Genomic DNA, 26,548 nt, shown 5'->3' with positions numbered 1-26,548 from the left:
CCCTTCACGCTCACAACTGGCTCGTGGTACGTACACAGCATCCTAAATGATAGTTCCTTTGGACCTGTCATTCAGAGCTGTTCTTCTGTGCAGTTACATTAGATGGAAAAAGAATTTTCGTAGAACGTGCGTGAAAGCGTCAATCGAAAAATATGCTTACTAAGTAGCACTTTACTAAATGAAAATTTGTGCGAATATATTGATGCAATATCAAATTGCTATCACACTTTTGGCCACACATTAGCGCCGTTAGCGATGTTAAGCAGGCGACCAGTTTTATCTTTTTATTCGTTCCGCAGGCCCCAGTGCCACAAATGAGCAGCAACGACATTAAAGGTGCTGTTACTGACTAATCAATTCCGGTAACCAGAAATACAGGCGAGCAAGCATGCGTTGTCCTAAAATTTTTAGAAAAGAAATTCTTTGAAGTATAGGGATAAATTTATGGAAACGCTTGATCGTAGGAAGACGTTCTTGTAGAAGGATTTTATGGCTGAGTCGTGCTTAGTGATTGTGAGGTTGAGGTGAGTAGTACATTATAATTATAGCTTCGCAAATCTCCTTTCATGCGCTCAATTTCACAGGCTTTTAGTTTTACTAACTTTATTTTTGAGTAGCAAATGACGCCGGCACCGTGCCATTCCTTACCCAGTAAATGTTACTGCATACCCATCACTATGCCGATCATTTTTTCACAGGAAAAGAAGCATATGTCGCTAGGAAAGTTAAACTTCAGGACATGCATTTTTCTTACCGGCACTTAGCTCGTGACGTGACCAACGAAAATTTATCCCTGGTCACTGCTGTGATGTGAATGGGGCTAGAAGAAACCTCAGTGATTAATAAACCCTCCAAAATGCATTGACTTCAGCCAATGCATTTAATGCGGGAGAGTGATTTGTGGCGGCGAGAACAGCATTTAATACCGAAATAATGGATGGTGGGTAGGTGGGAGGAGGCTCGTCATACATGCTTCGTTTCCCTTCTAAGCAGAATCTGTTTCATGAAAAAGCTGTAATTTATCAATAAATACCAGCTTCAGATCGCTTTCATGCGTCGTTCCTTTATTGGGATTGTTATTAATTTGTTAACTATACTCCTGCTGCCCTGCCAGGGGGAGCCGGTGCATCGTGCTGCTGCTCTTCTCGTTCCTCATCTTACTGCTGGCTCTGATGGGTTACCTCCTGCTCATCATCTTGAGGGGCAAGTGCAGAGATTGCTGTTACGTGCGCAGTATACGGCGCAGCTATGCTGAACAGAAAAACAACAAATTCTTGGCATCTAGGTCTCATATATATTGTGAAGTGTCATTTCTGCTGAATTCGGTCGGGATATTTTACGTGATAAAAGGAGTGGGATGAAGTGGATGGAAACCAACGTCACGGCCGGTCTCACGATGGCGCCACCGATACCTCCACGACTGTGCCCTCTCAACTATACTGGAAAAGTCGCTGTATATCCACGCTCCTCCAAATCTTCGCACTACCCAGCCATTCACCGCAGGTCGAGCAGTGCAAACGCAGTTAGCAGTAAAAATATAGCCCTAATCTGCGTAACAATAAGCTCGCAAAGGTGTACGTGACGAGCGATTTAGTTTAGCGTGATCCTGACTTTGCTCTCACATTGTTATTGATTCACTTTTATTGCACAACCTTGAATAAATATTTTTGCGACGCTGTGAAAATTCTGTGAAATGCATGTTATTCAGCGTACCTATAGCGTCAGTATCCCGGCGTCAGTTACCTTTGCGTGTAAATTATTGTCTCTTTTCCCTCGCAGATCCTCCGGTCACTACCACGCCCACAACGACCCCAACTACCACCACAACCACCACGACTACCACAACCACAACAACTACAACAACAACCACGACAACTACAACCACAAGCACAACTACGACCACAACTACCACAACTACCACAACCACCACAACTACCACAACCACCACAACTACCACAACTACCACAACCACCACAACCACCACAACAACCACAACTACCACAACTACGAGTACTACCACTACAACCACCACAACAACGACTACCACAACAACTACTACGACTACCACAACTACAACGACAACGACCACCACCACAACTACGACTACCACAACAACTACTACTACGACTACCACCACCACAACTACGACTACCACAACAACTACAACGACCACCACCACAACTACGACTACCACAACAACAACTACTACGACGACGACCACCACCACAACTACGACTACCACAACAACTACCACGACAACGACCACAACCACTACAAGTATGTCTATCATTGTCCTTTGTTCCGCGGCGCGCACGCCCAGTCCTAATATTTAGGCGAGCTACTGTGAAAGCGTAGTGCGTCTAAGAGTTCATGAGAACGACCTTCAGTGCACTTGCTTCGTTTTCATATAGGATAGTTTACTCTTCAAGACGAAGCGCTATACAATGCTAAATATTCATTTACTCGCGGGTAGGGCATTTCTGTGTCTGCGATAAAAGCAAGGGAACACTAGCTTAACGTCGTTCAGTGCCTTCCTATTTGTAATATACATAGACATTTAATAAATATGCGGCGATCGGTTTTAAGTACGGCTAAGTGTTAAGAATGCACCGCAAGCGAACAGGTGGACAGATTTATCATCGATTCTAGGAAGTCAGAATGCATAGGAATATACCAAGGGGATCTGTATTTTCGAAAATTGTAGCCCCTGCATCTGAGGCTGTCCAACGTTGAGGCGTGTGCAAATTGTTACCATTCATAGGGTTTGCAGATCACCGGAGAAATACCGTAAACATAGAAGCAGGACATAAGCATGCAGATATGCAGTCAGCAATATTCTACTTTACCCAGTCCTAATACAAGCAGTTCGGGTGCCGCGTAGGTCTAGCATCCAGCGTTGGATCACAAGCAAGCACTTATGGTCACTGCTGCTTGTTTTCTCAGCGCCGGTTCCAACACCACAGGCTCCAGGACCAATGCCAAGGAGGATGGTGTGGTGCGTGTTCGGCACGTTCCGGCAGGACTACGATGCGATAACCCTGACACAGGCGTGCGACTTTGCCTTCATTCCGTTGTACGCGCGGGCAAGCCGGGACACCTTGCTAGACGACAGCCACCCGGACCTCCAGAAGATGCTCGCCATGGTTGCCCGATTCCCGAGCATAAGCTTTGCCGTCAACTTCTCCCACAGGCAAGATCTCCGCTCCTCCATTCGATGTGGCGAAAAAAAATATCACGTGCAGGTTATCTCCTAGGGCCAAGTAGTAAAACCATATACGAGTACGTATTGAGTTGTATTACTTGACAATCGGGTATTATCAAACATTATATAGTTTTTCAAACAAATCACTAATGTGATCAATTGTGGTTTCGGAACGGAACAGGGATAATCAACAAGACCCGCAGTCGGTCCAGAACTTTGACCACTGCCAAATGCCTGTATAAAGCGTCATCAGGTTTTTTGTTTCTGATAGAATACTTCCCGTGACACCATATAACTGAAGATCAGTGGTCCGCCAGTGGTTTGCTTGTGGAAAGACTGTGTCCGCCGTGACCTTCGTTCTCTTTTCTTTTCATCATTCATTTCTTCTTCCTCTGCCACACCATGCTCCTCTTGAGATTACATTGTGAAAATCTTGATAGCAACGCAGTCACACTCACCGAAGCATTACGCTTGGTCTCCAAAAATTGTGCTTTTCATCGTATCAGCAAGATAAACGCATAGCTTGGCTGGTAGATGTTACCCACCAGAAGAAACAATTAAGGCTTTAATTATCGTACCTTACAGGCATCAACAGACGCAACAATCTGTCCGAACCAACTCATGTCTCGAGCAGGTACCATCACTCCAAAGCGGGAGCATACAATTACAGAAAGAAATGTTTTGAAAATTCTTTTCACCAAGAACTTTGAAAAAGTATGGGTGCTTGACATCATCACGATTTTCTTTCTCCTCGATATTTGTGACATTGTATCATTGTCAACTACTTTTGTTGAACTTGGTTTTAGCCCGCGCTTTTGTAACTTCTTGCTACTTAACCTGACCTATGAACGCATCGTTTTAAGCTTGTCTCGCCTGTGATAATGGCCCCATGGCGGCACAGGTGTACTGTGGATAAATAAGCAAGGAGATTGCAATCAGCAAATTTGTGTCGAACTTTCAGGGTTGTGCTGGTTAAACCGTTTCGTCTGGCTTCAACGGACTGGGTCTCTACCTGCAGGTTACGTAGAATTTCTTGAGCAACACTTCCCCCGCAAGCGCCAGTGCGAGGGAGTGAAGCCAGCCAAATAGGAAATGGCCTTGCTCCAAGGGGCAAAAAGAGCGCGATTCAGGCCAGCACAAGTGCATCACGAAGGTTTCACGAGATTTGATCGCGCATATGTATATTTTTGAAAATCATAACAAAGTTTACACTTTATACGTGTTATGGTGTGACAAGGCTCGATATGACCGGCGGGCAGCTGATATGTACTGCCGATTTTGTCACTGCTCTTTGGACTTCCCTGCGTATCAATTTGGGTGCGCATTGCGCACATAAGACTGCCGTTAACGGAGCTTGGAAATCATTGCCCACCAAAACTGGTGAGCACTGTTTCGGGAAGGGTAATTCGTTAAAACCGCACTGCGCTGCATATGCTGCAACGGGAGCATGCGAGTTTTCGCTGCAAAACAACATTCATGACCAGCGTTGTCAATGGTGTTACAACCGGTATCTTAATGGTAGGAATAAAATTCGAGCACAGTCTTAACACAGCGTGAATAGCACAAAAACAAAAGGAAGGAAACAACTGCCAAAGCTATGTCGGTGAAGAATTACATTATAGGCTTCTCGTCCTATTCCGCAGTTCTGCAACACATATGCAGCAGAGCAGAAAAAACTACCTTCTTATAAAGGTGCGGAATTTAAGGTAAAATATTTAGTTCTACATTGCTTTCTTTTATTATGCAATTAGCTAAACTGATTCAATTGACATCTGGCTAAAGAACGGCGCAGAAATAGAGAAAATATTTTTGTGCGTTTTCCTACGAGTAATTCAAAGTTTCTAGCTTGCTTTATATGCTTGATATTAGTCATCATATGCTTTGCTTTATAATCAAGTAATCTAACTTCAATTAAAGTTATTCTCGAGTAATTCGGTTTATTTGGCAGCTAAGAATGTGCAAGTTGTCATCGCGTCAAAGTTACATAGAAATATGTTATATAAGTTACGTTATACTATTTCCAGAATGATTAGAGGTAAAGTTCATTTGCTTATCATTATAATATATCTTCCAGCCTTTCAGGGTTTGCGCTGGAGCAATTCGTTTTTTTTTCTTTTTTTTAAATATCATCCCTGGGCGTGCAGTCAGAAATTATACTTTCCTGAAATAATTTCTGCAGAGTCCAATTATTGTGTTTCTACAATCAGGTTACTAATTTAAAGGGAAATGAACATTTAACATATTGACCTACATAGCAAGCATGTCCTCTGCCGATTTTTTTGCGTTGAACTATAGGCGAGCAAATGAGAGTCTTTGGGCAAAAGTTCAAGGAGAAAACATTTGACGGTGTCCCAAAAAGGACTTAACGTAAACAAACAAAAGGATATTCGTTTTGCGTTTAGTTTCATATTATGTCTTACAAAATCTGACCAAATTGATGTTTGTTATATCTTGACTTTAAACCCTGCCTGTTCCAAGTTAGACTGGCCTCAAGCAACTTAGACTACAACAAGCTTTTTAGTGATCGTTACGCAATAAGGATAAACATAAAATATTATGCCCTTTGTGAAGATTATTGCATTGCTCGCTTCTTTTACATCACTCCGTTGAATTTAGGACTCCTACCGTAATTTTGAGCCAGCCAGTATCTGAATATTTGGTAAATGATACATTCCTTCTCCGTTTGCAGGGCAGGCTCAGCAATATCGAAAGTATTCTGCTTATTTATCTGGCATTGCGAAATACGGAGTCCTTCTTGCCGACGATCCTTAAGCCGTATCGGCAACTGTAAACGTAATTTACCGAGTCGTAGCCCTCCCTAAGTAAACAGCATATTTACCGCCTCGCTTTTACCCCCTCCAAAAACAGGGCGTGTGTCCCCGTCTTCGAGAAGACATGAAATCCGCCTCCGGCGAGCCTTTACTTTCATATGGCTTATACTGTTGCAGAAGGATCGCTGACGCGATGGCGCACGTGAGCGGTTCGACAGGCCGGACCAAGCTGCAGAATTACTGGTCCAGGAACATATTCCACCACGCCGTGCTCGATCTGGAAGTCAAACCATGGCAAAATGTGCCCATCCAGAATGCTGTCACTGCGTGTTTCAACTTCCTAAGGGTACGAAAGGCTGCTATGTAATTTTCAAGAAATGTCAGCTCCTTGTGATTTCGCTTGTGCGTACCAAAAACACAGTCTCAACCTTGTTCGCCACGTTGAAGGGCGCACTTGAAATGCGCTTGGTTGCAGGAGCTCAGAAACAGGCAACGCGAAATGAATCGCACTCAGCCTAGCGCTCAAGCAACCAGCGGCGGCTTCATAATCCTCGGCTTCCGGATCTGGCCGAACAACCAGGCGCCCTTCCTCGGGAACATAAGCGAACAACTGGAGTAAGTGTGCCAAGGTCGCTATTTTTGCTGACATCCTACTGTATTTATTGCCGTCCACAATCTTCTAGTGCCTTTCAAAGTGGGTTTTAGATATTTGCGTAAAGAGCCATGGCATAGCCTACCACCTTGCGATCAAAGCATTATTATCAGGCTGTGCCTGCATGGTCAACCCTCAGCAATTAACTGTTGTCCATAATTTTATTTTCCTTTTTCACCCGCTATATGTACGTTTCTGCGCTAGAATGTATAAAGTGCACCTTAACGCCATCGTGTAATTCACTATTAGACACTGCGTTACTTATAGTTAACGAATAACGTTCAGGTGCGTTGTCCGTTCGAGACAACCGCCATAGCCAAGGGAGCACAACTTCCAGCTATCAGCAGCACCAGGTTAGCTGCGTCCATTGCGGGGCAAAAGGTTATTTCACGTCCCTCCACGTAATCATGTATTGCGTTGGTCGCATAACTCCCTGCACACTTCCTAATCACACCCTTCACGCGGCTTCCTGCAGTCTCTCCTACGCTTTCCTTGTAACGAAATTCAATCACGTTTCCAAAGACGGCATCGATTATCTGGATATCGCATTACGCGCCATGCCGACGCATATTTTTCTTTGACACCAAGTTGCGTTGATGTCCAAAGCTGCCACCCTTCACCACCTCCTCCCCCATGACAGTTTTGGCTTAGAGGGCATGCATTACCTCAGAGAACGCGTTTGTGCGACGGAATGTTTGATGCCGTGAAACAAGTGTTAGAGCCTTGTCGACTTGCTCGCCACCACCAACGTTCTCGTAACGTTGTCGGTTATTCTGTTTTATTTCTTTTTATTACGCAATATGGTGACGCGCAAGTCAATTCGTGTTAAATTATGACGAAGCGGTTCATTGCGCAGCGTTCGGCGTGGTGCTATGCACAGTTTCGCGTATTTAGTATCCGCCTTCTTTGCCATTTTCAGTCCAATTTGCGACACGGATTCAAGCCGCTGACAAGAGTGCCTCCAATTCTATGCCATTCGCTATACCCACCACCAAACAGATGACTAACAAGACAAGACATTGTTTGGAGTAAACTACAAAAGAACTCCTTACCCGACCCTGAAGTTTACGCACACATATTTCCGGACAGCATAAGCTCATCCTGCACTAGGTGTGGAAAGAAAGCTCACCTTAATCATATCCTATGGAATTACTCAGAGTACCCGCCTCCCAAGGCTCTCATAGAAGCTCTCTCACTTGAATCCTGGCAGGAAGTGCTGCATAACGCGAGCCCCGGTGTACAATTGGGCGCCGTAAATCGCGCTGAAGAAGTCACCGCAAGCCATCAGCTAACAGCCATTTGGCTCTTTCACTAAGACCCAGCAGTAACACTACCTCCCACAATAAAGTTCTCTCCCTCTCTCTCTCTGGGGAGCAGCTACGTGACAAAGTGAAAACGGCCAGCGAGAGACTGATTGGCTGATCGCGCGTGCGCTTCCCGACAGCCAGCGAAATTTTCTGTTTCAGTTCGCCTTAGCGACCATCAAAGGACAAATGCATTTCTCTTTCGCTCGACACTTACCATCGTCGCGTTCACGTCGAGTTCCGCGTACTGAAACCCTGACTTCAAAAAAGAAGAATGGTTGTCTACAGACATTTGCGCTCAAAACAACAGCTATGAGTTGTTCATATAGGCGTCTTCTTTTTAGTTGGTTTGCTGAGATAAACATACTATTTTAAGTTCTCATTCTTTATAGGTGCTTAATCGCGGACGTTTGCGACACTCCATTGCAGATTTATCATTCTTCATAATTTCGCTCACGCTTATTCAGACGGTGGGCTGCATGGTTCATAATACTGACCTAATTAACCATAAATGGTATCCCGGGCGGGGCGTACGGTGTGAAGGCCAGAAGGCTCCTGGTAATATGGAGTCCTCCCAGAGTGTAAGAGCTATCATAAGGCGATAACTTCCACAAGGCGAAGCTATCATAAGGCAAAAGGTGAAAATCTCGCGTTCGCGAGACGTTGCTATCAGCTTGCTGTGTTGCGAGATTCCACGAGATGTGTCTGCGAGACGTCGCAATAAGTTCTGACATCGACATAATTCCACCGTTCGTCTAGTTAGGCTCAGTCGCTATAAAAAGCTTCGTAGGGCACGTCTGAGTCAGTGCAGACTCCCATGTCGAGGAGAGCAGTCCTGATAAGCAATTGCCGCCGACGATAAAACCAAAGAAAATAAATATAATTAAAATAAGTGCGCACACGCAACATAGAGATAAAAGCAGAGACGTAGAAACGAAAGCGCAAAAGGCTATTGCTATTATGCTCTTCAGCCTAAATTTTTTTCTTTTCTATGTATTTTACCCAGGCGGTTTCCGGTGGAAGGTCTGATACCTTGGACACATTTCACCGAGGACGAGTTTGCTGCCGGCTACCCGCAGTGCATCATTACGGGATCGTCGCCTCTGAGGAGCGCAAGCAACTACACCATTAGCATAGTGAGTAGCACTGTACGCATAATACGGGCTGGCTGGTCGCTGCCCAGCCCGAGCATCAAACGGGCGTCCGACAAAATGGCACCATATATTATTCACCTTCCAATGCCGAGGCGAAGGAAATAGCGGGTGAAGGTCATCCGTCTTCAGTATTTCGCCTTAAGTGATTCTATATGATATGGCACAATAGTAAAGCAATCCTAAAATATTTGCATTTGTATTGATGTTGTGCTTGCGAGCAGTAATTGATGAGGCCTTCCTCTGCTCTTCGCATTGCTACTGCCACAGAGGCCGCAATGCATTACTGAGGCCCCATATTCTCCGTCAGAAACTTAATTTTGCTTCCCTTCTAAATTAACTTAAACTCACGAGGGCTTTTTTTTTTTTTTTTTGTGCGTAGAGCTACTAGCCGCAATCACGGATTTCGCCGATGTCTGTCCGAAGCGGCTCACTCTCTCTCCTCGTGAACTTGAAGTGGAGAAACAAAAGGTGGCGACGTCCGCATTACGCGACCTAACACTGAGGGGGCGGAGCGGCCGCATAAATGCACCCAGTGAGAGAGTAAGATAGTAGGGAGGTTTAGAATAGGGGTAACCAAGGCTTGGGGCCTCCAATGAAATAGCGTGCCGCGGTACAATGTGTTAGCCGAGTGGCGAGTTTAAGGGTTTTCCCGACGCAGCGCAGCTGTGCTGGCGCTCATTGATTGCAGCGCCACGATGGTAAACCAAGGAAAAGCATTTAAGTAACGCTATTTTATTCATCAAAAAGTACTATTATTGCACAAAAATATATTAAAACTACCAGTTATATAAACAGTTTTCGTCAGACAAGACGAAATCGGCCAATTGTCAATCCAGACCGAGGCCGGGAAACCTCATTTGAACCTTCCGCGCTTTCCGCCGTCTGGTCCCCATGGCAACCAAACGAGGCGAACTCGCCAAGCCTAACGTCCCTAGATCCGTTTTTTAAGTTTTTGTTAAAAAACGGATCTAGGGACTTTAGCCAAGCCTAGCAGCTCGGTAAATCCGGAACCAATCAGAAAATTTAGCGCGTTTTATCGCTAAAATTTGCTGGTTCGGGCATCATGAGACATAGCATAAGCTTCATTGGTCTTTCGTTTGCTATGAACGCGTGACACTATTGAGTAGTGACGACGAATGAGTGCCGAGGCGATCGGCCGCCGCTTGGCCGGACGCCGCCATATTGCCGTAATCCAAGCGACCCAACCGCGGCTTGGGGCGAACGCTATATTCGAAAAATAGGGGCCGCCCCTAGCGTTAACCCAAGATCCCAAGCGCACCTTACTTTCTGCGCATGTGCATGTCAACGCCCCAAGCTTCTTTGGGGCCCCAAAGCTTGGGGCCCCCTATACTAAAACTCTCTAGTGAGAGAGGGGCGTGTCAGTTGCGGGCTTGGCGGCTGTCACTGGGCAGCGGTGCACAAGCGTGTGTTACTCCGGAGTGAGCAGTCGTGCGTCGCTCGCGCGTCCTCAACTTCGGCATTTCTCTCCTTGCATCAGTCACACCTCAATCTTCACGGACAGCAGACGTTCACGTGCAGTGATCCCTGGGTCTCGACTCCGAGATGCTCGCCGCGTCGTGCAGCAGCATGTGCCCACCTCCGCGCTTTCACTGGATTTCGCTTTCAAGTGCGTTTCCATCTCTCTCTCCCCCCATGATACCACCCCAGACCTTTCGGCCGCAGAGCAGTGCATTGTAAAGAGGTGCATTGTGCCTGTTTTCGTTCATTTCGGAAGATGATGTAAGGAAAGCTGAGGACGCCGCTGCGCCGCACGTTTGCTTCGCGTCGCAATGGATGAAGCCGGGCCGTTGTACTGCGGCGCAGGTTCGCCGTGCTTGACGTGCTGAAGTGCAATGGCTACGCACCAATTTTGCATTTGATTAACTATGTAAATCGGTCGTAATTTTTTTTTTATCTGTAGCTCTATATAAGCGACCATGAGTACAGTATGCAAATAGAGTGGCGGGGGGTTCCTTTACTGTTTACATTCTGATGTCAGCATTTATGCAGTGCGGAATCCAAAACTGATAGACTAAACAATATATTCATGTTAACAAAAGAGCAAAATGTTTGAACGCCTAAGAACGAGAATAATGCAAATGTATATATAGGCGCTTACAACACAGTAGTAACATGATCCTAAATGGTTGATTTGCATGTAGATGCTCTGGTTAGGTGAAATCAAGCATAGTTTTCCACTTCACGTCTACAACAACGAAGCTGGCTTACAATTCTGTTCATGCGTCTCAGTCAGGTGCGATCGGGGTTTTAATATTTACATCACACACTCAGGTGCTTCGAACACTGGGGATCTTTATATTGTTACGAGGCGGCAAGCTGATGAAGAAAGGAGACAGAACATGACCGATGGCGATAGTAGATGACGTTTATTAAAAAATTGCAGATCTAGCGCTAGCGTCCCTGCCCACGTCAGTGCCAACTTCTTCCTGGCTCGTGACAATATATACTATGAAATAAAAATTGACGATCCCCAAATTATTGCGCATGCGATACGCCAGTTCGTCTTATCACCGAAGGAAGCAGTTGTCCGAGCAAGAACACTGTAGGACCACCCGACAACACTCACGCCTTATTCCGATGAATTCAATGCGCGCTGCAAGCGCATTGCACCGCGGAAGCGGTAGCTACAAATAAGTGAAGACTAACTCTTCTAAACCTCTTCATACAGAGTGTAAAGCTCTGCTGAATGAGCGACACGGGCTGATTACGCTGCCAAAGAGTTGACGCAGTCGCTCAGGCGCACCTAATTCATGTGAAAGTAGAGGAACAACCGCCGGCGAACAAACTGTAATCACCGTTCTTTCCTCCCTCCTAGTCACGTGGTATTAGAGCGACAAAGCAGGACAACGCGATGCGAAGCAGCTATTAAGGGCCACCTACATGGAGCGAAGTTCCTCTGTGATCTTGATGCGGCGCGACGGAACACCGACGCAACGCCACCGTGGTGTACCACATGCAACCAAAAACAGGCGGCTGTCGCCAAACACTTATGTGCACGATTGAGGAACATTCACGGGTTTCCCCGCTTCAACAACATAAATGTTGTAGCGAAAGCTACACTGGGGTAGGTTTTCAATGCTGCGAGTGGCAGCAGCTACGTCATCGTCATCATCATGATCATCACCAGCCTGATTATACCCACTGCAGGGCGAAGGCCTCTCCCATATTTCTCCACTTAACCCGGTTCTGTGCTAGCTGCATCCACTTGACCCCTGCGAACTTCTTAATCTCATCCGCCCACCTAACTTTCTGCCGCCCCCTGCTACGCTTTCCTTCCCTTGAAATCCAGTTTGTTACCCTCAGCGACAATCGGTTATCCTCTCTTCGCACTACATGTCCTGCCCATGTCCATTTCTTCTTCTTAATTTCTACTAGAATGTCGGTAACTTGAGTTATTTCTCTGACCCACTCTGCACGCTTTCTATCTCTTAATGTTACCGCTACCATTTTTCGTTCCATAGCCCTCTGGATTGTCCTCAACTTAAGTAGAACTCTCTTGGTTAGCCTCCACGTTTCCGCCCCATAGGTGAGTACAGGTAAGATGCAACTGTTGTATACTTTCCTCTTGAGCGATACCGGTAAGCTGCTAGTCATAATCTGCGAGTGCTTGCCAAATGCGCTATATCCCAATCTTATTCTTCTTGTTATTTCCTTTTCATGGTCCGGATCTGCGGTTACTACCTGTCCTAAGTAGACATATTCGCCTACTACTTCCAGTATTTCGCTGCCTAATGTAAACTGCTGTTCCTTCCCGAGGCTGTTGAACATTACCATAGTCTTCTGCATATTGATTTTCAAGCCTACCTTTCTACTTTTCCTGTCTAGGTCATCAATCATTATTTGCAGTTCATCCCCCGAGTTGCTTAGCAAGGCAATGTCATCAGCAAATCGCAGATTACTGAGGTATTCTCCATCTACCCTTATCCCTAACTGCTCCCATTCCAAGTCTCTGAATAATTCCTCTAAACAAGCTGTGAATAGTACTGGGGAGATTGTGTCTCCTTGCCTAACACCTTTCTTTATGGGAATTTTGTTACTTTCTTTATGCAGAACTATGGTTGCTGTGCAGCCACTATATATATCTTCCAGCACTTTCACGTACGGCTTGTCTGCCCCCTGATTTCGCAATGCCTGCATCACCGCCGAGGTTTCAACTGAGTCAAATGCTTTTTCGTAATCAATGAATGCTATATATAAGGGCTGGTTATATTCCGAGCATTTTTCTATCACCTACGTCGTGAAGAGACGTAAATACAAGAATAAGAAGGCGAAGAAGACAAAGATGAAGCAGAAACCAAATATTAAGAAGAAGACAAAGATCAAGAAGTAGACGAAGCCAAGGAAGAATACGAAGAATATGAAGACGAAGGAGACGAAGAAGACTGAGAAGAAGACTAAAAGAGCGAAGAAGACGAATGCTCGCTCACCCGCAGCTAATGCTTTCGCTCCACATTAGGTTCAGCAGCTTTGAACCCTTCTCATTTTTTCATGCTAAATCACGTTTCAACAGCAATGCATAAAATAAGCAGTGATAGAATGCCGTCCGACACCGCTTGTATACAGCTTCCGAATACTGTATTTACGTACGTCCGACGCCGCATCAACAGCAGCTGGCCCGTGTCGTCTTTGATGTATGGGTTACGCAGTTGAACAGAACGTTGAAAAAGAACCCGCTTCAGCTACATCACTGAAGTTAGCAACGTGGCAACGCTTACAGCACCGGATGACGTGAGCTTACCAAATTGATGCTGTCCGTGCAGACGATAGTGATCGCTAGACCTATATTAAGGTGAAAGCCTTTATTGGTCTACTGCCGGCGTTAATTCGTCCGGTCAAACTATAGCTGTCAATCAGGTGACATCATGATGACATCATCAGAGGAATATCAATCTTGTCTCCAGCAGGAATCGAACCTTCATCCTTGGACCCCCGCCGAGCGCTTTAACCAACTGCGGCATGGTCCGTATCGTGAAACGCCCATTAAAATCGCCCTTGTCTATAGTGTGGAATGCAGTTAAAAATAAAAAAAAAAAAATAAATCATGTTGCCGCCAGGAATCGAACCACCATTTCTTGCATCCACAGCCGAGCGCTTTAAACAATTGCGCCTCGCATGGGATCGTGCAGCGCACATCATAATTCTCCTTGTCTACCCTGAGGATGATAGTAGCGATGACACTGACGCTGCGATTAGTTATAATGACAATGATGACTTTAGAAAGGATAATCACGCTGCATTTAGTTGACAATGATAATGATAATGAAAGCAAACGTGAAGAACCGTGTGCACCAGCGACGCTTAGGCTTTAGCATTTCTTTCTGTAGTGCAGATTCCACAGTGCTCTCGGAATTTTTGTTGCGCGTCGATGGCACATGCCACTGCGGAATCATCGAAGTTATGAAAAAACGACAGTCGCTTAACTAAGCTATGACAGGATTCAGGTAGAACGAAAGGAAGAAGATGGTTCGCACGGTATAAAAAAGAAGATTCAGTGAACAAGGGTAAATAGGGTACGCCTCAGGTCGCAGATGAGCCAACGTTTCGGCAAGTGGACTTGTCTTCGTCTGGGCATGCCCGGACGAAGACAAGTCCACTTGCCGAAACGTTGGCTCATCTGCGACCTGAGGCGTACCCTATTTACCCTTGCCCAGACGAAGACAAGTCCACTTGTCTAAACGTTGGCTCATCTGCGACCTGAGGAGTACCCTATTTACCCTTGTTCACTGAATCTTCTTTTTTATACTAAGCTATGCCAGGATATACGTAGCGAGAGGTGCAGCAATTGTCAAAAGCGTAGAGCCCAGGGTGTCTGCTTCAGAGCCGCTTTGTGCGGAAAGGCTGTACGTTTCTGGCTGAGCTTGTTGAGGCCCTTATGTTAAGCAATGAGCGTCAGGACCTCTTCTGTTGGTTCCCGCTGACAACTTTTCCATAGGCCCCATTTCGGCGGCTATGCTCTGTCTATTACGTTCGGCAGTCTGGCATCCCTGTTTGAGAAGCCGTTCCTTGTTCGGGCGTCTCCGCTGCTCTCCAACTTTTTACTCTCATTCCCTCTTTGCTGCTACTATGCACCGCTCTTTACGTTCTGCCGGTTGCTGCGTTTAATAATAATAATTGATTCACAGGAAAGGAAAGGCAGTATCTGTGACGCTTGTTCCGTGGACACTTGAACCTTGCCGTAAAGAATGGGAGGAAGGTGGGAGCGAAAGCAGACAGAGAGAACGGGATACCGTAGTAGAGGGCTCCGGAGTAATTTCGACCACCTGGGGATCTCAAATGTGCACTGACATCGCACAGCACATGGACGTCACTTTGTTTCACCTCCATGGAAACGCTGCCACCAGCGGTCGGGATCGAACCCGGGTACTCCAGCACAGTAGTCGGGCGTCTTACCACTGCACCACCGCGGCGGAGCGATGGAGGCGAAACAGAGACGTCCGTGTGCTGTGCGATGTTCTTGTTGTTGTGGCTGTAGGAAGGAAAATACAATGCACAGGCCTGCTACTGCCTCTGTAGCTGAGCCGCCTCTGCTGCCTGTTGTGGCTGTAGAAAGGAGGAAAAGAAAATGCATGGGCCTGCTGCTGGCTCTGTAGCTGAGCCACCTCTGATTTATTTATAGGAATGGAAAGGGGCGGTAACTGTCTCACTTGTTTTCTGTGGACACCGCAACCGCGCCGTAAGAGAAGGGAGGAAGATGGGAGTGAAAGTGGAAAGAGAGAAAGAGGAGGCGTAGTGGAGGGCTACGGAGTAATTTCGACCACATGGGGATCTTTAACGTGCGCTGACATCGCACAGCACACGGACGCCGCTTCGCTTCGCCTCCATCGAAACGCAGCCGGCAAGGCCGGGTGCGAACCCGGGTACTCCGGCACAGCTAGTCGGGCGTCTTACCACTGCACCTCCTCTGCCTCGTGCGGACAGAAGTAGAGAAGGAACAACGAAGAGGGTAGAAAAAGACGCGTGCCCCAATGGCCGTAGTCCGCCACCTAAGCGGTGGCGGGTGCAATGACGGCCTACAACAGATAAAAATTGGTGGCAGGCTAGCCCCAACCGCAAGCGGCGTTGACCTACCGTCCCCGACTCGTAGCGCTAGGACCAGTCACTGCTCAACACCTTCCTCCCCTCCCTTTGCTGCCTCGTGTGGACAGAAGAGAAAATTCAGAAGAAAAAGAGGGAGAGAAAGACCGGCACCGAAACGACCATCGTCCACCACCGAAGCGGTGACGGGTGCATTGACAGCCTACAAGAGATATTTGGTAGGCTGTTGTTGTGGCTGTAGAAAGAAGGAAACGAAAATGCACGGGCTTGCTACGCTTAGGTGGTAGACGACGGCTGTTGCGCCACGCTCTTTCTCTCCCTCTTTTTTCCTTCCTTCTCTCAGCTGCTGCTACTGCTCAGCTACAGAGCCAGTAGCAGGTCCGTGCATTTTCTTTTCCTTCTTCCTACAGCCACAACAGAAGAAACTAGAGAAGAAAGAAAAAGAAGAGGGAGAAAGCCTCCGCCGCAAGCGGAGCTGCCCCATCTGCCCCAGCCCCATCAGGGCTAGAACCAGCCACCCTCCGACCCCCGTCCGCTGTGCGATGTCAGTGCACACAGGTGTACACAGAGTGTGTGTGGCGTTGGCTACATTTGCCGCAAAGTCGCATTTTTGCTCTGGCTGTGGCCACGTCGACCTGGTGGCAGAGCCATGATCGCACCGCTCCTACATCACCAGTGTAGTAGCTGCATCGCTAGGGTAGTGCTAATGACTGATGCCTAACTAGTCATTAACCAGTGCTAATTATCGGCTAGCCAGTGACTAACCAGTGCCAACTAATGACTAACTAGTCCTAATTAGCCACATGACTATTGACAATGATAAGCTAGACGTCATCACATGGTGACGTCGTCATGACATCTCATTCGGTCATGTATTATAGGTTTGGTTTGATTTGTGGGGTTTAACGTCCCAAAGCGACTGAGGCTATGAGAGACGCCGTAATGGAGGACTCCGGAAATAACCAGAAGTGATATCGTATTCACGTCGCATTCGGCCATGGCAGCGCCAGGCGATCCATGACTGAATCCGCGAAAAAGCACTGTCGCTTCGCCTGTCTTTAGTCGCGGAAGCCCCGGCCTCTGTCCCATAGGCCTGCGTGCCGGGGGCGGAGAGTAGGGGGCTTCCTGTTGTTGTTTTGTGGCTGTAGGAAGAAGGAAAAGAAAGTGCGCGGGCCTGTTACTGGCTCTGTAGCTCAGCCACCTCCGCTGCCTCGTGCATACAGAAGAGAAAATAGAGAAGAAAGAAAAGGAAGAGGGAAAGTAGACGCGCGCCGCAACAACAGCCGTCGTCCACCACCGAAGCAGTGGCGGGTGCAATGACGGCCTACAACAGATAAACATTTGGTGGCAGGCTAGCCCCCGCGCCGGTGGTCTACCTGCCCCAGCCCCATCAGGGGAGTCTCCCCACATCGGTGGAAAAACAAAGTTCTTAACAACAACAACAACAACAACAACACGCATTTACGACAGCCGCACCACACAGCGTATAGATGGATTGATTGATTGATTAAAACTTTACTTTCCACCGATTTAGGAGGCCCCCTACTCCCCGCTCCTGGCACGCAGGCCTGAGGAACGGGGGCTGGAACCTCCGCGACTAAGGACTGGCGAATATACTTTGGTTATTCGCGGCCTCAGCCGCCAGGCGGACGGCTTTCTGCTGGTCAGCGGGGACGTCGCTTCGCAGCAGGGTTACCCAGGCTTCTCTACTGTTATTGTTGTCCCTAGCGCCCGGAGACTTAGGGCATTCCCAAAGTATATGGTCCAGGGTCCCCCTCGCTTCGCAGTCTTTACATTTATCATTTTTTTCTCTCATCTATCTGGGTGTGAAACAACCAGACAGGGTTCGGGAAATTTCCGGCTTGTAGTCGCCGCCGGGCTATGGCCTCTTTATTATTTAAGCTAGGATTCGGTGACGGCATTAGACGTCTTCCTAATCTATAATTTTCGATTATATCTTTATAGGTTTGCAAACGTTCGTCCATCGCCTGGCAGTCGGGCGGCTCCGCGTTTGCCCGGAAGTAGAGATCTCGGACGAAATCATGGGCCGCCTGGTTGCCGGGGACGGACGTGTGTGCTGGGACCCAAATTAGGGTGATTTTGCGATCGATTTTTGTTGCAGCTTTTAGAATTCGGGCGGCTTCTTGCGAGACCCTGCCTTTTCCGATATTCCAGAGAGCAGTTTTATTGTCGCTAAAGATCAATCTAGCCTTCGTTCCGACGCAAGCGAGCGCTATTGCGACCTCTTCAGCCGTGTCTATGTTTCTGCTTCGGATGGTGGCGGAGACGAATGGTGCGCCGCTACCATCGACTACCGCGGCGACTGCCGCCCCTGATCGGCCGCTTGCAGCGTCTACGTAGGCAACTTCTTTTACTCTGAATTCTTTTGCACTTTTAACCAGTGCTTCTGCTCTATTCTCCCGTCTCTCCTTGTGGTATTCTGGGTGCATGTTGCGGGGGAGAGGACGGACAATGATGTTCTCGCGACATTGTGGTGGTAGGGCAACCTTGTCGGCTGTGCCCCTATTTATTTTTCGACCCACCCATTCTAAGATGGTTCGACCCGTGCTCGACCTACTTAATCTTTCATGTTGGGCGATTCTCACCGCTTCAGCAAGTTCCGTCCAGCTATTATGCACTCCCATTTCTATCAGGCGTTCCGTAGAAGAGGAGATGGGTAGACCCAGCACCCTCTGTACGCAACGCCTGATGAATGCGTCTATCTTATCTTTTTCATTGGCCCTGATGTTGAGGAACGGTGTGGCATAGCATATTCGACTTATTATGTACGCCTGCATCAGTCTCAAGAGGCTTCTCTATTTGAGGCCTCTGCCTTTGAATGCAATCCTCCTAAATATCTCTGTTACTTGCGGCGCGTAAGTAATGAGTTTTTTTATCGTTCCGTCGTTATACCCGTCCTCTTGAATAAAAAGTCCAAGGATTCTGATTTGCTGGACTCTAGGTACGGTTTTGCCGTCGAACTTAATTTCTACGTTAAAGTCGCCCTTCCACCTCATTGATTTTCAATTATATATAAAAAGTTCGGATTTTTGCGGAGAGCACGAAAGACCCCTTTCGGCCGCGTAGGACACAATGGTGTCCACCGCCGCATGTAGGCGTTACTCTATGCTGCCATCGCTGCCATTGTTCACCCAGAGATAAACGTCGTCCGCGTAAATGCTGAACTTCAGGTCTTTTATGACTTTAAGAGCAGCAGGAAGGCCTCTCATCACCACGTTAAAAAGGAAGGGGGAGAGCACCGAGCCTTGCGGAGTTCCTTTTTTTCCCAGGTGGACAGTGGGGGATTCTAGGTCCTAAAATTTTAGTTTCAACGTCCTGTTTGTCAGGAAATCCATTACGTAATTATATGTCCTCTCGATGACTCCTAATTCCTGTAGTCCCGCGAGAATTGCCTGGCGTTTTACGTTGTAAAATGCTTTTTAGATCTAGTGCTAGAATTACCTTCGAGTCTCTGGATTTCGAGTGAATTATGTCATGTTGTAATCGGAGCATTACATCCTGTGTGCACAGGTCCGGATGGAACCCGACCATCTCGTGCGGTCACAGGTCGTTTTTCTCCATGAAATTAGTTAGCCTTGTTTGGATTACTCGTTCCATAAGCTTTCCAATGCATGAGGTTAGAGAAATAGGTCTGAGATTTTCCAATTTCGGGGGCTTGCCAGGTTTTGGAATTAGCACAACGTTTGCAGTTTTCCACTGCTGGGGAAGACGACCGCTACTCCATACTTCTTGCATGTAGTTGGTGAGTGCCGTTATGGAAGCGTCGTCTAGGTTTCGTAGCATTTTATTTGTTGTTCCATCGGGGCCGGGAGCTGATCGCGTCTTTAAGCTCAGGATTTCGGATCTAACTTCCGCTTCTGAGATGGGCGCGTCGAGGGCCTCGTTCGGTGGGCTCGCGTATTGCCTAAGAGGGAGGGATGTTGTATCGCCGACATATGTGTCTACGAGTTTAGTTATTAGTTCCGCGTCAGTCCCCTCGAACGCGTGTCTTGCCTTTGCTATTGTTGTGTTTGACTGTGTTTTCGAACTGTCGGGATCAAGAAGATATCGTAGCAGGCTCCGCGTCTTTGAAAGGCTCATGTTGACCTCCATTTCATCGCACCTGTTACACCAGTTTTGCTCGCAGAGTTTAACTGCATAATCCTCAATTTCCTTATTGTGCCTGGCTATTTTTCGCCTTAGGTTTCGGTTCCATCTCTGACACCGGAGGCGTCTTTCCATACCTTTTTTTGCTTCCCAGATGTGTAGGAGCTTCCTGTCGACTGTTTTCGGTGCATCGTCCCCCTCTAGGGTAATGGTAGCGGATTTAACGTGGTGCATGAGGGTTTCTGCCCAATCGTCGATAGTTTCAATATTTTCGTCCATGTTTGCAGATTCCCTAATTTGTCTGAATTTCATTCGATTACGCTGATGATCTTTTCTCTTCTTACTTTGACTCCGCGTTTGAGCGTTATTTCGAGGACGTAATAATCGTTTCCAAAATTGAGCTCTGTGTTCTTCCACTTAAGCTCCTCTATGTTTTTGGTGAATGTTAAGTCTGGGGTTGTGTCTTTGCTCACACTGTTTCCCACCCTGGTCGGGCAGCCAGAGTCTGTCTGCAGGGTGAGGTTTAATTCGTGAAAATCTTCCCATAACTGCCTGCCCTTCGGATCTTGCCTATTATATCCCCACTCTTGGTGGCAGGCGTTGAAGTCTCCTACAATTAGCAGGGGATTAGCTCTAGCTGCCTTCATTGCTTTGCGAAATAATGTCTTGAACCTAACTTTGCGCTGCTGAGAAGAGCTATATATGTTTAGGACGAAAATACTGGGTTCCTTCTTCCTGCCCGTGATGATTTCAACGAAAACCGCCTCGATGTCGCGAGAACTATTTTCATTTTCGATCATCGCTACGTTCCTTTTGACGAATGTAGTGACCCGGGATTTTTTCTCTCCGTCCACTAGCAAACACTTGATATCCTGATAATTTAATTACTCCTTTGCCAGTTTCCTGTAGGTCTACGGCTAGAGGTTTTTCAACTATTTGCTCGAGATGTTGTTGCACTAACGCTCGCTTGCGCGGGAATCCTCGGCAGTTCCACTGCCATACCGTCGAATCAATCTTTGGTTGCGTTTTGCCCATGTTGGAATTGGTCAAGTATCCCTTCTCTCACTGTTTGCCTTTCTGCCATAGCAGCAAGAGCCGCGTTTGTTTGTTTAGATTGTTCCTGAATTCGGTGTTGGTCATGCCTGTCTCAAGCCGCTCGAGTCTCGCCCCGTACTTGGCGTCTAGGCTACGCTCTATTGCCGCCAGCGGATCCGTTTCCCCGCCTCTTCGTTTCTGCGGGGGAGATGGCCTGCACTGATCAATGATCATTGCGTCCTCCTCCGTGTCTGACGCCGCGGGTGGTGTTAGCACCTTTGGCGTCGCAGGCGGAGATGTCGGTTTGGCTACTTGTTTTGCGGGGGGAGCCTGTGGAGGCAGGGGAGCCCCGGAATTTGGCTGTGATTTGGATTGGTGGAGGTCCTGGAGGTGGAGGGCATCTCAAGTGTCCAATGCGTCGGAATTATTTTTTGTATGCTTTTAGTTTCAAACCGCCCAACGTTACGGTGTCTCCACAATACAGGGTTGAGACAACTGCCGCCTGCTAAATAGGGTGAATAGGGTCTATAGAAGCGGGCTCAGTGCAGCAGGCATCAGCAGCGATTCAAATTGGTGTGCAGGAGTGAAAGGGCGCAGTATCTGTCACAGTTCGCGGACCTTCGCGGACACCTAGCGGCAACGAAAAGGAGGAAGGTGGGAGTGAAAATAGAGAGAAAGAGGTGTCGTAGTGAAGGGCTTCAGTACCACGCAACAGACGCTTTCGCCTCATCGCACTTCAGTGGTCCAAATTGTCTCTATGACATAAATAAAACTGTCTCATTGCTAAACACGAATGACCACCACAACCTCAGTCAGAGTAACGTACCTTTCGCTACATATATCCTGGCATAGCTGAGCTAAGCCACCGTCAATTTAATATTATTATTATTGCGAAAGCTACGTGCGCCACAACACCCGTTGTCCACCCCCTAAGCGGTGGCGGGTGCAATGACGGCCCACAACAGATAAACATTCGGTGGCTGGCTAGCCCCTGCCGCAGGCGGCGTTGACCTATCGTCCCAGCCACGTATGGCCAGGACAGCCACCCTACCCCGAAACAAACATGGTGTATAGAAGCAACCAGAAACAACCAACAGCAGCATTCGTGCTTTCGCATTACTCTCATGCAGATTCTGCAGTGCTCTTTAATTTATTATATTGTTATTATTAATATTGTTACGTGGTGGCATGCCAAGCGATAGAACACAGCGACACCACAGAAACAGAACGACGTGCTGACATGACGATGAAATATGCTTTAATGGCCAGCGGGCCTGGCGCGAGCGCTACGCCCCGCGCCACTGCCCACTTCGTCATCTTCGTACCATTACCCGGGGCCACCGAGCGATCGTCCCGATCGATTGCTAGAAATCCAGTGCATGACGTGGCGATGAACAAAGATACAGGATTGGGACATGAAACACTGGACACCACCATGAATGGGAAGATGTGAAGAATGCTTGCACCGAAGCATCAAGTACAATCTTCACCATTTGCCGAAGGCCAAGGCTCATGGACACGCAGAACGGCTTGGGCGGGGGTGCTGTCTTCGCTCGAGTGGTCGTGAGGTCGCTTCGTCGTGGGGTCGGTAGGGTCTATAGGGTCGGCTTTGGGCTCTACCTGGTCGTCGTGTGTTGTGATCAGGGCTGGGGACGAGGTTGGGTACAGCGGCTGGTCGGGTCGGAGCAAAAAGGGCTGGGGCAGAGCTGGGCGGCGATCTCCACGGGCTTTCGGCAGATGGACCCGGCGTACGGTTGGCTTCGACGGTACAAGGCGAGGATGGGAATGAACCGCACCTCCACCAATTGTTACGTGGTGGCATGACAAGTGATGGAACACAGCCACACAACATAAACAGAACGACGTGATGACATGACGATGAAATATGCTTTAATGGCCAGTAGGCCTGGCGCGCGCGCTCCGCCCCGCGCCACTGCCGCTTCGTCATCTTCGTATTATTATTATTATTATTATTATTATTATTATTATTATTATTATTATTATTATTATTATTATTATTATTATTATTATTATTATTATTATTATTATTATTAATAATATTATTATTATTATTATTATTATTATTATTATTATTATTATTATTGTTATTATTATTATTATTGCGCTCTGCATCGTGGCGTCTCCACTTAGCAAAGGGTTCTTTGTTCGGGCGTTGCGTAGCTAGTTCTGCTATTCACGTACGCTTGTACTAGTTTCATTAGGTTTCTCTCTTTAAGACCTCTGCCCTTGACTGCTATGTGTCTAATGAGGCCCAGAGTCTGTATCACGTGATGCTCTAGCTTCTTTATGACCTCTCCATTATACCCATTGGCCTCGAGGATCAATCCTAATATCCTAATCTGTTCCACCAGTAGAATTTATGTCGTTCGTTCCCCTTCGGAAGGTTCTTTAAATCGTTCCTGTTATGTAGTTCGGCGTAGGGAATACCAGGAGGCGTACTTGAAGGTGACGATGGTAGAGCATATATTTACAGCAGGACATATATACACAGAGAGTAAAACTGGAAGTTGAAATGAATTTACAAAAAGCAACTCTGCGCTACTTTACTCTTCGACCAAACTGGTTAGAGCCTAAGCAGAACAGCCGCGTTACGTGCCTACGCATGGAGCCCCAGCTCAGACTGGACTGAACTCTCTTAGATCGCGTCCCGTTTTACACCTTCACAAAACAAAGAAATAGGGATGGTCATTTTCAGAGGCCAGCCCCAAACATCAACTGTCCAATAAGAAAATATGCTAGAGGGGCACAGTCCCCTGTGCCCCACTAGCAATACAAATTACAACAAACAAAGCAAGGCGAAACTCTTTCCCCGGTGAGGGTGTCGAACCCTCTCCTCTCGGGTTTCTTCCCACTTGTGTCGCGCACACCGCCGCCCCATCCACGCTTTCGCTGCTGGCTAAACCCTTTCCACAGTGCATTGCCCCGCGCCACCCTGTGTTTACCACTACGAGCAATGACGTGGGAAGGGAAAGATCGACCAGCCGCCATGCTGAAGGCCTGGCGCCGGATTAAAGGGGAGATTCTGGCTTGCCTGCTCTGAGAACAATACCCGAGTCAACTCCTGAGTGCCTCTTCGGGCGCTCTTTGTCGCATCTGCAGACAGGATAAACGAGACTGCCTTTCGCGCTGCTCAAAGTCGCAGTGTAAAAACAAAGGCTTAAAAGTCATATGGGTGCTCGCTACCGGCCAGTACGAAGGGTGCCATACATGTGAACACTCGGCAGCACGTTCCGCTGCGCTTGTCCCCATGAATGACCTTCGGGATAAAACGGTCCCACAAATCTGGCGCCGACGGTCCGATCGGCTGTCCCCACACGCGGCACATTTGTAGAAAGGGGACCGCGTCCACAATACAAGAAGCACACATGCGGGTGGCGGCGCCATGCAGAGACACGCACCTGCAAGTGAATATCTTCGGGTGCGGCCCTACACCACCTTCGGTACTTCTTTACCTGCCACCTCAATTTTTATATCCGTGGATGTTTTGCACCGGATTTGTTTTGGATTGCACACAAAGAGCTCCGATTTTTGCGGCGAGCACGCGAGCCTCCTCTCAGCTGCATACTCAACAATGATGTCAGTAGCAGACTGCAATAAGTTCTCGTCTTCCGCATCCCTCCCATGGTTTTCCCAAAGGTTAATATCATCCACGTAGATACTCATTTTTAACCCCTCCGACGCCGCGAGTTTGCTTAGGAGCTTTCTGGAATAGCACCGAACCCTGCGACGTACCCTGCTTCCCAGGTCTATAATAGGTGGTGGTGGTGGTGGTTTTTTATTGTATATAAAAAAGGAAAGAAAAGATGTTTGCCAGCCCCGGTATCTGCTATCTGATATTCGAAATACCTGAACTGCGATTTTAAATTTTGAAAGTTAACGCAAGCAGTCCTGCCTCACAGAAAGTCCTTGATGCATGTGCATGTTTTCTTTCCTACCCCAAGATCATAGAGCCCGTTGAGGATCCCGTGATGGTTGACGTAATCAAACGCCGTCGTGAGATCTAGCCCTAAGATTACCTTCGCGTCTTTAGTGTGCGAGTCCACTGTGTCATGTTGAAGTTAGAGCATCACGTCCTGCGTGCGCAAGTGTGTTCCAAACCCGACCAGCTCGTGCGGCCACAGATTGTTCTGCGTCATGAAGGGCTTTAACCTCGTCTGGACGCCGTGCTCCATCAATTTCTCTACTCATGACATCAGAAAAAATGGTCTAAGATTTTCTAGCTGTGGCGGCTTGCGCGGCTTTTATATAAGTATAATATTTGCCGTCTTCAGCTGCTCTGCAAGCTGCCCTCTGTCCCAAACATCTTGAATGTACTCTGTTAGGTATCAAGTCGAGTAATCATCTATATCTCTGAGCATTTTATTCGTAACCCTATCAGGACCTGGGGCGGATTTAGTTTTGAGCCCCAAAATCTCTGCCCGCACCTCCGTCTCCATGATGGAAGCTTCTAGGGCATCATTAGGCACCCCATCGTACTCAGGTAGGGGGGAGCGTTGGGCGTCCCAAATGTACGTTTTTACAATCGTATGGAGCGACTTCTCGCTCTGGGAGTACGTAATACGGGAGGGAGTTAGCAGAAGCGGTTAAAGTATCTCAGATAGAGAGACTTAGCGCGACGAATACGGGCAGGGTAATTCTTGCGAAAGTGGGAATAAACCCGGAGAGAGGATTGAATAAGAAAGTGGACATACAGAAGATAAAGAATACCTTGGTAGTCCCCCCACTTCCTAAAAATATTGCCACGTGCCTAGCGCCGCGCGACTGCCGTGCTTGGTGCCGATGACGACGTAGTGGTTGCTGGCTCGAGAGGCGCGCTGGTGCTGGTTTCTGTGATCGGAACTAGAATCCGACCTTATTCTCGGGTTCTCGTCTACGTGTACCTTCACGGCTCCCTGTGGCTTGAGTCGTGACAATATGCATCCGGAATGTGATAAAGAACGAAGAGAGAAGCGAGCTGGTGGCTTAAAGGGAAAGTTGGAAAACATGGATGACAGTGAGGTAGCTGACGTTGTTGCGGCCGGAGGCCAAATCGGAGCGCTGGTGGCTTCGGTCGTAAACGACCGAGGAGTGCCAGTTTCCGCTGCAGCTATCCGGGGACGCAATATAGAGGCTGAGGAGGAAGTGGCGATCGCTTTAGCTTACGCAGGAGCAAAATAAAAGTTTATCATAAGCGACAGTAAGACTGCCATTCAAAATTTTGAAAAAGGCTGGATCTCGCCAGAGGCGGCAAAGATCCTTAGCCAACA

General features: G+C 47.6%; 1 protein-coding gene across 1 annotated transcript in view; it reads left to right on the top strand.

Moving 5' to 3' along the window:
• Positions 1–489: 489 nt before the first annotated feature.
• LOC146186881 (uncharacterized) overlaps positions 490–26,548 on the top strand; it is a 59,183-nt gene continuing 33,124 nt past the window's right edge. Inside the window, exons 1-6 of the mRNA XM_084608134.1 lie at positions 490–524; positions 1,780–2,277; positions 2,882–3,190; positions 6,151–6,319; positions 6,449–6,588; positions 8,936–9,065. Coding sequence (XP_084464260.1) covers positions 490–524; positions 1,780–2,277; positions 2,882–3,190; positions 6,151–6,319; positions 6,449–6,588; positions 8,936–9,065 — 1,281 coding nt within the window. The remainder of the gene's footprint in view (positions 525–1,779; positions 2,278–2,881; positions 3,191–6,150; positions 6,320–6,448; positions 6,589–8,935; positions 9,066–26,548) is intronic.

The sequence above is a fragment of the Amblyomma maculatum genome, chromosome 6, assembly GCF_055883805.1.
Source record: "Amblyomma maculatum isolate TAMU_Amacu chromosome 6, ASM5588380v1, whole genome shotgun sequence".
NCBI lineage: Eukaryota > Metazoa > Arthropoda > Arachnida > Ixodida > Ixodidae > Amblyomma > Amblyomma maculatum.
The sequence above is the reverse complement of the archived record's forward strand: the minus strand, read 5'-3'. Positions and strand labels throughout refer to the sequence as shown.